This window comes from Gouania willdenowi, chromosome 20 (genome assembly GCF_900634775.1).
Source record: "Gouania willdenowi chromosome 20, fGouWil2.1, whole genome shotgun sequence".
NCBI lineage: Eukaryota > Metazoa > Chordata > Actinopteri > Blenniiformes > Gobiesocidae > Gouania > Gouania willdenowi.
Window position 1 is genome coordinate 5,956,957 of NC_041063.1, and position 14,328 is coordinate 5,971,284.

The 14,328-nt window shown below is 37.6% G+C and overlaps 2 protein-coding genes across 2 annotated transcripts in view; one reads left to right on the forward strand and one right to left on the reverse strand.

Annotated features, from left to right (window-relative positions):
* anks6 (ankyrin repeat and sterile alpha motif domain containing 6) overlaps positions 1-9,677 on the reverse strand; it is a 47,042-nt gene extending 37,365 nt beyond the window's left edge. The window contains exons 1-2 of the mRNA XM_028434758.1: positions 9,587-9,677; positions 9,392-9,501 (exon numbers count right to left, since the gene is read on the reverse strand). The gene's annotated coding sequence lies outside the window, so the exon portion shown is untranslated. The remainder of the gene's footprint in view (positions 1-9,391; positions 9,502-9,586) is intronic.
* On the forward strand, positions 470-13,069 carry LOC114454537 (kinesin-like protein KIF20A). Its single transcript, XM_028435084.1, has 18 exons — positions 470-505; positions 580-675; positions 4,311-4,430; positions 4,503-4,641; positions 4,719-4,903; positions 4,981-5,074; positions 5,177-5,332; positions 7,595-7,706; positions 7,779-7,841; positions 7,919-8,065; positions 9,350-9,515; positions 9,601-9,765; positions 10,764-10,903; positions 10,985-11,150; positions 11,227-11,338; positions 11,735-11,805; positions 11,866-11,985; positions 12,854-13,069. The coding sequence occupies exons 1-18, from the start codon at positions 470-472 to the stop codon at positions 13,067-13,069; spliced, it is 2,304 nt and encodes a 767-aa protein (XP_028290885.1).
* The last annotated feature ends 1,259 nt before the right edge of the window (positions 13,070-14,328 follow it).

A 14,328-nucleotide genomic window follows, 5' to 3' on the forward strand; every position in this document is an offset into this window, starting at 1 on the left:
TCAGAGAAAACCAGGGATTTCATATATATATATATATATATATATATATATATATATATATATATATATATACATACATACATATAAATGCACACATAATGACTACAAAAGCACAATCTGACAACAGAAACACACACACAAAGAAAGGTAAATATAGAAAAGTATTTCTCCCTCTCAGTTGCATCTCTGTGAGAATAGATCTATGTGATGTGATCACACCAAGCTGCTCCATCAGGATCATCACATCTGTTTCTAATCACACATGATTACAAACCTTTGGGATTTTCACACGAGCTCTGGTTCAGTGGAGAGAGTTTATATCTGAAGAAGATGAAGTGAAATCTGCCAAAATAAAACTAATCATCACAACTTTGAGCAGTTGGTGAATCTACTACTTTGTAGCTGAGTGAAGATGAGTTCTGTGAGTGACTGGATTGAAGGCAATAGTGTTTGTTTGAAGCTTGTAGACATGGATTTAACCTGTGAGAACATGTCACCTCAGCAGGTAAGCTTTAAATAACTGATATTAAACCAAAAACAAAGTGAGTTTCTTATGTAAATAATGTTTATTACTGATAGAGTGAGAGTCCTGGAGATGCCGAGCATCAGACGATGAGAGTTTATCTGAGAGTGAGGCCGTTCTCTAAAGAGGAGCTCAGTGACAACGAGGACCAGGTACAGTTCTTTCCACTGGGTTGTGTCATAATAGATATGAATCACACATTGGTTCCTGGTCTCTCTAGAATATGTTAGATTTTCATTGTTAAGGAATGTTAAAATACTGCGTACAGGCTGTGCAGGGTAGGATTTCTATTAAAACGTCACACTCTAGTTTTTATTCGAACTGGCCTGACTTTGAGACCTAAAAACAAAAAAATGTGCATAGAAATTTAATAAGTTTAAAGTGTAACCAAACCCCAAAACTGGCCCATGTCTCAATGTCTTACCAAAAAGCTGTACTGTAAATAGGGTTGGGCACCGAGAACCAGTTCCAAATAACAACCGGTTCCATACGTCCGGTTCCAGAACCGTTACGAAGATGTTTGCATTTCGATTCCTAAATGCCCGCACTAGTTTGTTTCCGTGGCTTGTGCTGTTTGTTTCCGCAGGGTCTGTCTGTGGTTTCAGTTTGGACCGCGGAGCAGAAGGGAGATAGAAACTAATCACCGGTAATAAGCCCAGTAAAACTCTGGAAAACAATCACAATAAATATTTGCTGGTAAAGATAGTCGCTCTAACAACAGGTAAAATGATAAACTGGTGATATAACAGCCTGTACATGCAGTACGGGGACGCATTTTCTCCGCCTCTGGGTCCTAGTGCCTGCTGCCCGGTGACGCATGTTCCGTTTACCAACGTTCCGTGTGTTTATGCCTCTGTCCATCCACTCTTTTCATTATATCCATGTCTTTTAAGGCTTTTATTACATAGTGTAGTCCGGGTCGCCGCCATCTTGGATTATGTCGTCATCACCGCAAGTCGCGCAAGCGCAGAATGACCCAAATAACTGTAGAGTTCTTATATTAGTCTATTTTCTTTTTAAAGTGGTGTTTTTTTGTGGCTTTAGACTCCAATTACATATTTGTATATAATATGTTCCCTACAATATGAACAGGTTCACAATATAACTATTTTTACAGTTTCTGTTTCCACTGTATCCAGAATAATAATAATCTTTCTCAACTAGAACTGTTAAATGATTTGTCACATGACTGTTCCAGGGTTTGAGTTTGTTTTATTTAGTTTCACATCTACCTGTAGCTCTTTGTTTTTTAGACTGATGACAACTTGTTTATAGTTTTATTTCAGAAAGTTTCACTTTTACAGTTACAGTTGGGGACCTTTGTAATTGAATATCCTAGTTACATTACAGCAACCAAATTAAACTGTATCAACTAAGTGAAGTAATAAAAATGGCCTGTGTAAAGGCTTTTTCAAATTAAAGAAATATCTTGTGAAATCTGTGACCTGTTGACCTGCACAACTCAAAGAATCACAATCAAGAATCGTTTAGAACAGGAATTGGAATCAGAATCGTTAAAATCCAAATGATGCCCAACCCTAGTTGTAAATGTCATACTAATACTAAGTGTGACGTCTAAATGAGTATGTAGTGAGTTCACATTAGATTCCCAGATGTATATACTAGACTGAGTGTGCATGGTGGGCACACTAGTCATACTCAACCGTCCCATGATGCATTGCAAGCGGGACGTAAAACAGTCCTGGGACCGACTTCAAGCTAAAACTCAAAACGTTCCCTTTTCAAAATAAAAGCATATCTTCTTGTCCTCCATTAGTTTTTATCGCTTTTGTGAATAGGGCTCTTGTTTAGTCACTAGCACAATGGAGGGTATCTGAAATGTCAGCATGAACTGTTTCCACTTGTTTTATGGATCAAATGAGCACATGTTGATATTCTACTTGGTCACTTTCTCACTTCAAATGTTTTCAGAACTTTCAAAGTAAAGGTGGAGAATCAAAGATATTTAGCCTCAGTGTGATTCAAGTTTTTGTCGTAGTAGGTTCCAAATGCATCTTGGGAAACTTGGAAGTATACTTCAGTGGGAACGCTCACCATTCTAATCATACTTATAGTATATAGTAGACAGTATATACTCATTGTGTGTAGTACGTTGGTATGAGATTTCAAACACAAAGTATTTTAATTTCTTGTATTTAGTTGTAAAACGTCAGTGACTGCCCTCTATGGGTTGAAACCTGGCTTTTACAATTTAATTTTGCTATTGGCTAAGAACAAGTTTCTGTGACGTCATCGGACCATCGTGCATCATTGTTTGCCCCGCCCCTTCTATAAGAACTAGCACCAATGGCCTTCAATTTGTTTTGAGTAGGTTGGATTGAGAGAATAGAGAGCTACAGTTAGTATTAAATAGCTAGTTAGCCTAGCATAGATTGTTCTTTATAGATTTTATAGTTTAGACTGGGTGTGTCTTAACTGTTGCAGGAGCCACGCCCATAACAAGGCATTTTTAAAAATTTCTCTCCTAGTGGGAGGTCAGCAAATACCTGGGGGTTTAGTTACACTTTAATAAATAAAAAAGTTGTATTCAGCATTTCTAAACTCTAGTGATTGGTTGTCAGTTCTTTCATAATGCAGGTTTGATTGATAATTTTCAGGACTTTTCCTCTTTCTTTCCTCTCGTTACTTCAACCGTATCCATGGAAACCCCAGAAACTTTTTGATGTCAATTTTTTTTTAAAACCAATGAAGGACATTAGGTATTAGAACAGGAACCATTGAGTTGTAGCTCAGTGTGATGGATGTGACCAGAGTTGGGGTTACCAATTGTAATTGATAATAAATTACAATTATGGCATAATTATAATGGTTAATTGGTAATTTTAAGAATCTGTCGGCATTGTATTTGAATTGGAATTGAGTTAAGATCAACTTTTGAATTTACACAGTAATAATTACAATTTAATTAAATGCAAAACAGGTCTATGGTCTAAACTTTACACATAAGTAGTTATGAAACATATTTTAATATTTAAGTTTTCCCAATACCTGTCAGTGCATTTTCACACTCATACAGGTAGCAAGGGTTAGAGTTAAGACATGATGGTGGTTTTTTTTTTTTTTTTTTTTTTTTTTTTTTTTTTAAATTCATTTTTTTAAGTGGGACAATACAATTTTACAGATTAACAATAGTATGAATGTAACTGCTGTTTTGTACACTGAGGTTATAGTTTTTGCTAAATTTCAACTTTTGTTCCTATTTAGGCTTTTACATAATATAAAATTACATTGTACAATATCACGCTACGTATAAAAGTTAGTAAAATTGTAATTGAACGTGTTTGTAATTGACTTTCAGAGTAAAAATAAATGTAATTTATTTGTAATTGGAAACAATGCTGTTATCGTAATCATAATTGCATTGTAATTGAACATGGATACTTGAAAACGTAATTGTAATTGACCCCAGCCCTATCTGTGACCAACTTTCATGTTGTCCACTCCACTCCGTTACCACTAAAAGGTAACGGAGTGGAGTGACCTTCATAGTTCAACCCCATGTTAAACAAACATAAGGAACAATTCAGCACTGCTGCTATTCTGCTCATACAGCACAGCTAACATGGAACATTAAGTCAGATACTGCAACGTTTACATTACATGATTTTCAATGTCCCAAATGTCCCCATAATGAAAATGTTGAACCATTAATCCCGATAACTACCTATATCTGAGCAAAGAACAAAGGAACCTGTTTGCTTTCAATTATTTGATTATTTTTTTTTATCTAAGCTACAGTTTTCTTCCTGTTCGCTCTGTTTTTCAGGAATGTATAGTGGTTGAAAACAGCCAAACGGTGACTCTTAATGCACCAAAAGGTTCTGCCACCATGAAGAGCAGCGAAAGAGGAATCGGAACATCTATCCACAAATTCACCTTCTCACAGGTGCCATCACTTGATTTCTGCTTTGCACTTTGTCCTGAGGTCACTAACCTTACCTTTACACCTTGTTTTTAGATATTTGGACCAGAGATGTCCCAGGCCGAGCTCTACGAGAACACTGTCAAAAGTCAAACGTCTGACTTCCTGGATGGAAAGAACACTTTGATATTCAGCTACGGTGTGACTAATGCTGGGAAAACATACACGATCCAAGGTAAAGGTGCTACCATAGCTTCTCTATGGGGCAATAGAATTTGACTTTCATCTAAAGTTTGTTGTAAAATCCATCAGGAACACAGAAAGAACCCGGGATACTTTCTCGAGTACTGGACGGAACCTTCCACTATATCCAAGGGCATCAGTACCAGGATATGGACATGAAACCTTTCCTCAGGAACGATGCGCAGCGTCTGGATTCTAAACAAGTCAAACAGGAGAGAAGTGCTAAAGCTGCCCTATTTGCTGCTGTTAAAGAAGTGAGTTGTTAATCAGGTGTGTGTTAAGGTGTAGACGTGTTGGACGACCCTCGTCTTTGCCTCTGTCTCTGGTTTAGGAGCTTGAAAGTCCCCGAGCCAATGGGGCGTCAGAGTCGTCGCCTTTTCCTACTACAAGCCTTTCATCCTCGTCATTAATCGACAATCAGAAAGGTCGTGGTTAGTAACTTAACGCATTTAATGTTGTAGAAGTAGTTGCGTGTTTTTTAGAAACACTTTTTCTTTTTATTTCAGTGTTGGTCGACAGTTCAGCAGAATCAGAAAGCAGCCAGTTTGCCCTGTGGGTGGCCTACTATGAAATCTACAACGAGTGCGTCTATGATCTACTCCAACCGTCGCTGTGCATCAGGAACAAGAAAAGGGTCTCGCTTCGAGTATGTGACGATGGTGCAGGCAACGCTTATGTCAAAGGTGAGACGGTTTTTAGGATTTTAAAATAACAGAAGAAAAGTCTTTAGACTTGATTCTAGGGACTGGTATTCAACCTGGCCAAGACGGAAGCACAAAAACAGCAAACGCACAAATAAAATGTGGTCACAAACTATGAAGAACAAGAATGAGGTATACGTGAGGTATACATTTGGGAAGTTGAAAATGGTGAGATTTAAAGGTTGCAATATCTGACTCAATGTTCCATGTTAGCTGTGCTGTATGAGCAGCATAGCAGCCGCAGTCATAGACATAATACGTAGACCCTGTGTCGACTGCTGCCGCCCACGAGAGCGGTGCGTCAACAGGGTGGCCATCTTGGACCAGTGGCAATCGCTCCTACAGTGCATTACAGCTATAGAGGAATGATGTGCTTACACAATTAAAGTTGTCATAAATCGCACAATTCTCAAATAATTTTCACGGTGTTTGTTTATAACAAACGTCAGACTAGATAGATAAATAGATAGAAATAAATAGAACAAAAGGAACCCAGAAAACGTTCAGATGTGCTCAGGTTTTTATTGACAACATTGTTTAAGGCTATACATTGCACTTGACAATAATTATTATTGTATAATGGTACTACTAGTGTATTATTATTCTTATAAATATAATTACATTATCATATTGTATTATACTTACTGGTATTATTATTGTTAATGCTATCATTATTGCTATATCATCAGAACTGAAATATTCAAGGATGTGGGTGTTGAGTTGTAAAACCAGCATTTTAAATGTATCATAGCTACATCTGTGACGTTTTTAAAAAATTAAACAGTTTGGAAATCGGTTCAAAATTCAACAAATAATTCTTAGAGATTGAGAAATACCTCTTTCTCTCGTAATGTCCATGCACCGCTGCCTCCACCGGTCCAAGATGGCGGCGCAGTTGACGTGTCCCTCCAGTCGATGCGGCGTCTACGTATTATGTCTATGGCAGCAGTGCTGAATTCTTCCCAATGTTTTAACATGGGGTTGCATGATGACGGTCTGTCCACTCCGTTACTTTTTAGTGGTAACTAAAGGAGTGGAATAAAGGTAACGGAGTGGAGTGAACAACATGAAAGTTGGTCACAGCCATCACACACTGAGCTAAACTCAATGGTTCCTTTTCTAATACCTAATGTCCTTCATTGGCTTTTGGAAAAAAATGCACTTCAAAAAGTTGTTCTGGTGTTTCCATGGATACGGTTGATGATAACAGAGTGGAATGCAAAAGGATCCTCAATCAAACCTGCAAGAAGGCTAGGATTTTTCTGCTTCATTAAAGCTCGGGTAGGTGATTTTCAAAAACTAGCAGGATTTTGAATGTAGCCTACCTGACGGCTCCGTCTCACTCGCATGCACGAGCACAGCTGCTGCTGAAGTGGACCAAAGCTCATTGTATTGTGTAGAAACTTTGTTGTCTCATTCAGCAGCAAGTAAACAAACTTTATCATTGTATATGTTAAACGTGACCCAAAACTGTTTTAACTCTGTCAGCGGTGACGCGCTTTCAGTGTGAGCTCGTGCATGAGAGGGGTCGAGAACGAGCAGGGAGACAGGGAGACGTGATTGGTTAAAACGGTTTGATGTTTTGTTCTTTTTTCAGAGCACATAAGATCTTAATTTCTGTCAGGACATAAAGAAGATTTAAAACAAAAACTTAAAGTGTATCTGGAGGAAATCGCCTACCCTAGCTTTAAGCAAAAGATTACATTTTTCCTGAAAACAATGTTAAAAAGTATCAAGCCTGGACATGTTTTTTTTTTTTTTTTTTTCCTTTCCTTAAATGTGCCCCTAATGAAAATTTTGCCCATTTCTGTCATGTGTAATAGTCTTGAATTCCCAAAGAGTTACAAGATGTGTCAAAGTCCTTCTGCACATCATTCCAGGTAGATGGGGCAGAAAACATAAAGGCCCTTTTTTCCTGTTCAGTTCTGACACATCTGTACGGTGTCCCGAGAGTGCAGGCCATACTGACTGACGTTTCTACACATGTGTAAACACACATACATAAGCAGAAATTCAAGAATAGATTCATGAATAAGTCAACCAGTGACAAAGTCTACAAACATACAAAGATGAGAAATGTGCGACTGCATATAAGGAACGGTGACACATGTACGATAGCTGCAACCAGTGATCAAATGCACAGTGATATATAGTATCCAACTAAGAAATGTATGAATCAATTACTATGTCATTCGTGATGCATCAATTATTTCTCCCATGGCCTGTTTTTCTCGATCATTTCAGGTCTCCAGTGGATCAACATCCAAAGCCTTAGTGAAGCCAGCAAACTTTTACATCTTGGAAACAGAAACCGCAGTGCTGCAGCCACCAAGATGAACCAGAGCTCCAGCAGGAGGTAAAACACAAAGTTCCTGTTTTCTTTACTCTAACCTTCACTTTCTCAAGCATCCATGTGGCTTTCTCTCAGTCACAGCATCTTTACCATGAAGTTATTGAAGATTGACAACGATGTGGTCGAAAGCGTCTCAGAGTAGGTGCTGCATATGTTTTTGGTGTATATTCTTGTGGGGTGAAGACGCCTACTCAGAATCCATCTTGATGTCTCAGGTTTTCCCTGTGTGACCTGGCCGGTTCTGAGCGGTGCAACAAAACAAAGACGATCAATGAGAGGCTGAAGGAGGCCGGAAACATCAACAACTCTCTGCTCATTCTGGGGAAATGCCTCACAGCTCTTCGCAATAATCAAGCTGAAAGGTATTGGATTTGTTCCCTTAGTGTTCTCTTCTACGTCAGGTGGTAACGCCAGGATTTACCCTCGCAATGCATTTACTTTTCAATGAAATTAGACACTGATTCTGAACATCAAACACTCAAACTGTCAATATTTAACAATTCACAACTTTTCTCTAGTCCATGCATATTAAACTCAAAGCCCAGGTGTCAAAAATCTGGCCCTTTAAAGCATCTGATTCAGCCAAAAGTGTAAAAATGACAAAAGAAAACATGAATCCATGTGTAAACAAGAGAAACCTCTGCCAAGTTAAAGAATAACTAAACCCCTGCTTTCTCCTGACCTGCCACTAGGAGGGAAATTCAAAAAAATGCCTTGATTATGGGCGGGGCTCCTGGAGCAGTTAAGACACGCCCACTCTATACTATAAAATCTCCAATGAACAATCTATGCAATGCTAACTAGCTACTCATTACTCTGTATACCTCTCTATTCACTCTTCCCTCAATCCGACCTACTCACCACAGATTGTAGACCCCACAGGTGGTAGTTTTTATAAAAGGGGCGGGGCTAACAGTGCCTGTTTGTGACGCAAGACAGTCCTAAAACATCACATGATCTTGTTCTCAGCCAATAGTAAAAATCAATTGTAATAGTGGATTTTAACCCATAAAGGGCAGTCACTCTGACATTTTACAACAAAATACACTAAATTGAAATACTTTGATTGATTCTGGTCCAACTCAACATTTTAGTCAAATTTCACTTGTTTTGGATACTGTATCTCCAGTACTTTCCAAATCATCTCCAAAATCCAACTCATTCTCCCTTTTGACGTGATCTATCTGCTCACCAAATATAATTTAAATCAGTTAAGAACTTTTTGAGAGATCCTGCTAACCTTCACAGACAAATGGACAAACCCCGGTGAAAACGATGCCTCCTTGGTGGAGGTGATTAATAAATAAATCAGTTGGATATGCCACAATATTTGCAGAGCTCAGTTTTCCTGTGCTTATATCACTTGACTGCATTAAATTTTAATCAAAATTTGTTCAGAGAACTCAATTTTTCTCACAAACAATCCTGTAAAATTTAATTAATACCAAAAATTGGTCACAAAATCAAGGAAGTGAAGAATTGTTTTATTTTTTTCTCACCTAAAATCAAACTGTTCCATATTAGTCCTATGGTTTGTTACTCTATGGTTTAAATTAGGGAAACATAAGGAAAACGAGTTCTTTGTCATTGCTAACAAATGCCACTTTCTCGCTGAATTTCTCTGCCTTCAGAACGATTGGCTGCAGAACTAAAAGCAGTTACATTCCTTTCCGAGAAAGCAAGCTCACCAAGCTGTTTCAGACCATTTTCTGTGGCAAAGGAAGAGCCTCGATGATCGTGAACATCAACCAGTGTGCTTCCACCTACGATGAGACCCTCCATGTTATGAAGTTCTCTGCTGTAGCCAAACAGGTACGATTAGCCAGAAGAAGAAAAAACACCCTCTGAAAAGAGACGCATTGAGTCCCATGAGTTGAACTTACTCGTTTGCGTGCAGGTAGTGCAGGTGATTCCAGAGAGACCTCTGGAGTCTCCCTGTCTGGTTGGTGGAGACGGAAAACCTCTGAGGAACGGTGCGAGTCACAATCAAACCCTGAACCTGTCGGACGAGGAGCTCCTTGAGGAGGAAGATGAGGCTGATGAGTCTCTATTGCCACAAAATGTACCTTTCTACGTCTTACACACACCAACATTCATCAGTACATGAAGAAAACCGCTAATTACAACAAATGTATAAGCCTGGTTATTGATGCACACATAGAACAACAAAAACTTCTAACCTTTCACAACAAAAGCCTCGGCTATTGCCTACACTCTTGTAAAATTAAAACACCTTGCATGCTTAAACTAAGAGCATAACCACCAAGTTAAGTCATTTTAAACAATTCCCTGCTCACTAAATGCTGCTTTTATTTATACAAGTTATACATCAACAATATGCAGAAAAAATTAGGCCTTACAAATCAATAAATTCAAGAGCTTTTGCAAAAAATGATGTAAAAAGTGGAGATTGCCTCTCCAAACTATTTTGATCTCAACCGTAAACGTTCTCTCTTTGACATTGTCAGAAAAGTCTGGGATGTGGATTCCTGTAGACGGATGTATAGAATTATTTTTACACCATTCTTACTGTGATTTTTTTTTTTTTTTTTTTTTTGTTTGCCTTCAAAAACTCTACCAAAGTCATTTCCCAACACATTTCTGTGGTTTGGATGTTTATTTTTGGACATAATAACCTGAATCTAGCCAACATTGAATGTCTAGCGAAGTGAGGCAGCATTGCAAAGAATACTGGAAACAAGCTAGAACAAAAAATGGTGTCAAACCAATTACTGTCCTATTTGTCTGGAAAAGAAAACAAATGACGGTAAGAATGAAGCAAACTTTCAAGCAACTATTTCAACCTTTTGTGTGCATATCTGTCTTTGATTCAATGATGTGAGGCCTATGTATGTCTTTATTTGATTGTATTGTAAAAATGCTGTGGACAATCATTTTTTTCAATTTATATGTATATTAGGAAAGACTTCACCCCAGCTAAAAAAATGTACAGTCCCAAATAGCCAATGTATTGTATTTGTCACATTCCAGTACTGAGGTTACGATTAGACACTGTGGTATAAACTGTCGTAAAATTTGCCGTCTGTTCCGTTGTATTAGGAGCTCTTGAGCATGATTGAGAATCTGCGCACCAAACTACTCGCTGAAAGAAAAAGAAATCTGGTGCAGGAAATGGAAATCCGCAAAGAAATGGGCGACGCCATGTTACAACAGCTTATGGAGAGCGAAGAACTCCGCACGTACGTTGTACAGTATTCACAATGCAAAGCTTTTATTTTGAAGAATGGCTTCATTTTAAATGATGCCCACAAACTAAACAGACGGCAGATTGAAGAGCTGAAAGAAAGATACCAAGACAAGCTGGAGAACACCTTTGAGATGTATAAAGATGCCATCAAAGAGCATGCGTACCAGAGTGCCATGAACAACTTGGAGGATGATTATGTACCACTGGATGAGTTTCTAGCTGAACAAGAGAAAGTAGAGGTAAGTTCTATCATTGAATTATGAAATGCCTGAAAATCACAGCAGGTTTACTGTTAACATTTGACATTTTTTGTAGGTCCTTCAACGCAAAGTATCAGAATTAGAATCTCATTCTGGAAACGTTAATGTAGCTTCTATGACTGATTACTCCGTCCAGACTCAACCACACAAAACAATGGAAGAGATAGGTGAGCCTGCTGTCTTTTAATTTGTTCCTGCCTTTGTAGCCTTCTCTTTTGAGAGTTGGCTTCATATTTGATGTAAATCTCTGGATGGACTACAGATTTCTGTATTTAAAACACGATTTGTCGTCACTCCGTATCATATATTTTCAAAACTTTACATCATCTGTAACTACTAAAGGTCCTACTTCAATCTGGAAATAAAAATTTAGCCATGTAGAAGCTTTGAAAAATGTTTTTTGTTAAGGGTATGTGCTTTTTGGAGAAGGTCATTCTATCTTTAATCTTAAAATGAAGAATCTTTAAGCTCATTTAATGCACGGGTTGGCCATCAATGAGTTTTTTTTTTTTTTTTTTTTATTTTTTTTTATTTTTTATTATTATTTCCCATTCCTTGAACAGAAAATGAACTTTGCAAGCGCCTGTACAAAGAGAAATGTGCCGTGGAGAAGATGTGTGATGACAAGCAACAGGTAACAAAGTTTAATTTCAGCAGAAGCTTAGTGGTTTATTCTTAAATGTTTTCTCTTCAGCTGATACTATCCCTGGAAAAAAGGCTGCTGGAGCTCAATGACACACTGCAGAAAGTCAGGGAGGTTTTCCTGGAGAAATCTGCGGATTTGGAAGTTCTGCAGAAAGTAGCTGATGATCAGGTGAGTGAATTGGAGTAATTAAAGTAGTCACATGTAGCACTTTTTCTATCGTTTAATACGTCTTTATAGTTCCGGAGCAAACTTTAATGGCTAGGCGGTCAATCTGCTTTTACAGCTCTAACAGAAATGGCTTTGAATTTAAATGAAAAATCTAACTTATTGGTTTACTAAAGCATTTCTTACAGCAGAAATGGGCAACTGGTGGTGTGGGGGCCACATGCGGCCCTTGGTCTAAATCTTCCCCCAACACAAATCCACCAAAAATTGTAATTCGAGAAATTGAAAGTAATATGAAGGCCAACATAATACACAAAATGATGATAATGAAGGCAACAACAAAAACCCCAAATACATTTCCAAATAAACAAACAAAAGGACGTCTTAAACGCACCTATATACAAAACGACTTCAAAGACGTACACAATGCTAAAACATTTACACAAAATGACAGTAAAAATACCCAAAATGAGAAATACAGAAAGGGATTGCAGATTAACAACAATAAAAAAATGCAAATGTAACACAAGAAATGACAAACACATAATTACTCATAAAATTCCCAAAATGCCAGCAGAAATTCCCAAAATGACAGATATACAGTAGGCATAACATGACTCGAACACACAAAATGACTAAAAACTCAAAACAGCAAAACTACCAAAATAGTAACAAACAAAACCCTTAGTTTTCTCATGCTTAGATTGTTCGTTATTGTATGAATATTAATAATGTGGCCCTGCTGTGATGAAAGCTGCTTTTTCCTGTTTTACACCATTATTTTCACTATAGCTTTTAGACATTTGATCCTAAAACTCAGCACTAATCAAACCAAAGCGATGTTAATGCGCTTTTTCTTTTTTCCATCAAGTCAAAGTCATTTGAAGGCCTCTTGCAAGGAAACGCTGAAAAAGACAAAGAGATCGCCTCCCTGAAAGAAGAACTTCTCAAACTTTCCCAAAAGTCACCAGTGAAGTCCAAGAAGAAACGCGGCCTACTCGCCAACATCAGAGATGCAGTAACACCCCCCCGGACGGCAACGCCAATCAAACCACTGAGGAAGACCATCAAGACTCTACATAAGTGAAGAATTCAGCAATTTAAAAAAAAAAAATGTTTTTTAGTTTTTTAAATCAACAAACATTATTTGTTTTTTAAAAATTTATATATTTTTTTAAATGGTATTTAAAATAAATGCGCAGATTTTTCAGTCTCAATTTGTGATTTTTCTTTAGTTATTAATATAAAATAAATGATAAACCATATGAATGGTTGCATGCACGCAGAGATTGGATCACTTGCGTGATCTCAGTTCAAGGTCACTGCACATGGATAATTATGGTACACTTTTTCCACATGAAAATACGTCCGTGCATACGCTTCTATAGAAATTTCACACACTCCGGGTGACAGCTTGGTCAGATAAGGCCGTCTACTATATGTCCAGAGCCTGAGGGAGAAGAAGCCACAAAGGGACCTCACGAAACGTATACACTGTTTTACGCATTGGGATGTTGAAAATCATGTAATGTAAAGGTAGCAGCAGCTAGCTTAATGTTCCACGTTAGCTGTGCTGTATGAGCAGAATAGCAGCAGTGCTGAATTCTTCCTAGTGTTTGTTTAATATGGGGTTGAATGATGAAGGTCTTTCCACTTTATCTTTTATTTTTAACGGAGTGGAGCTACAACTCAATGGTTCCTGTTCTAATACCTAATGTTCTTGTCTAAAAAAAAAAAGACATCAAAAAGTTGTTCTGGGGTTTCCATGGATATGGTTGATGGTAATGGAGTGGAAAGAAGGAAAAAAACAAAAGCACACTCGCCTTATTTCCATGTTAAAATGGGAAAAAAAAAAAGAAACTTGACATGCTATAGGGGTTACACAAGCTATTTTTAGCAGGGGCCAAATTATTAGTTCACCTTTAAGTGCAAAGATGGAGATGCTGACTCATTAGGGGAACGGAGTGGAACCGGTTTTCTGTGACAAACACTAAAATAACTTTTTTTTTTTTTTTTTTTTTTTTATAATGGTGAATGACATTCATTTTTTTGTGCATCAAACATATGGTGCTACTGGACAGGTAGGTAGCATGAAATTAAGTTCGCAAAATTAATCTGACAATGTCGGGGCTCAGTTGTCACATGGTGAAAAGTGCTGAAAACCAAAAAAATAGAACTAGAAAGCTATAATTTTCAGCTTGTTTTTTTTTTTTTTTTCATTTTAACATATTTAACATGGCAAATTCCACCTTTAAAAATACATATCTGACAAAAATAAACATGTTAGGGATAAGGCTAGGTTTATGGATAAAATAAAAGGGTTAGCGGGGTAGTTAAAAATAAATA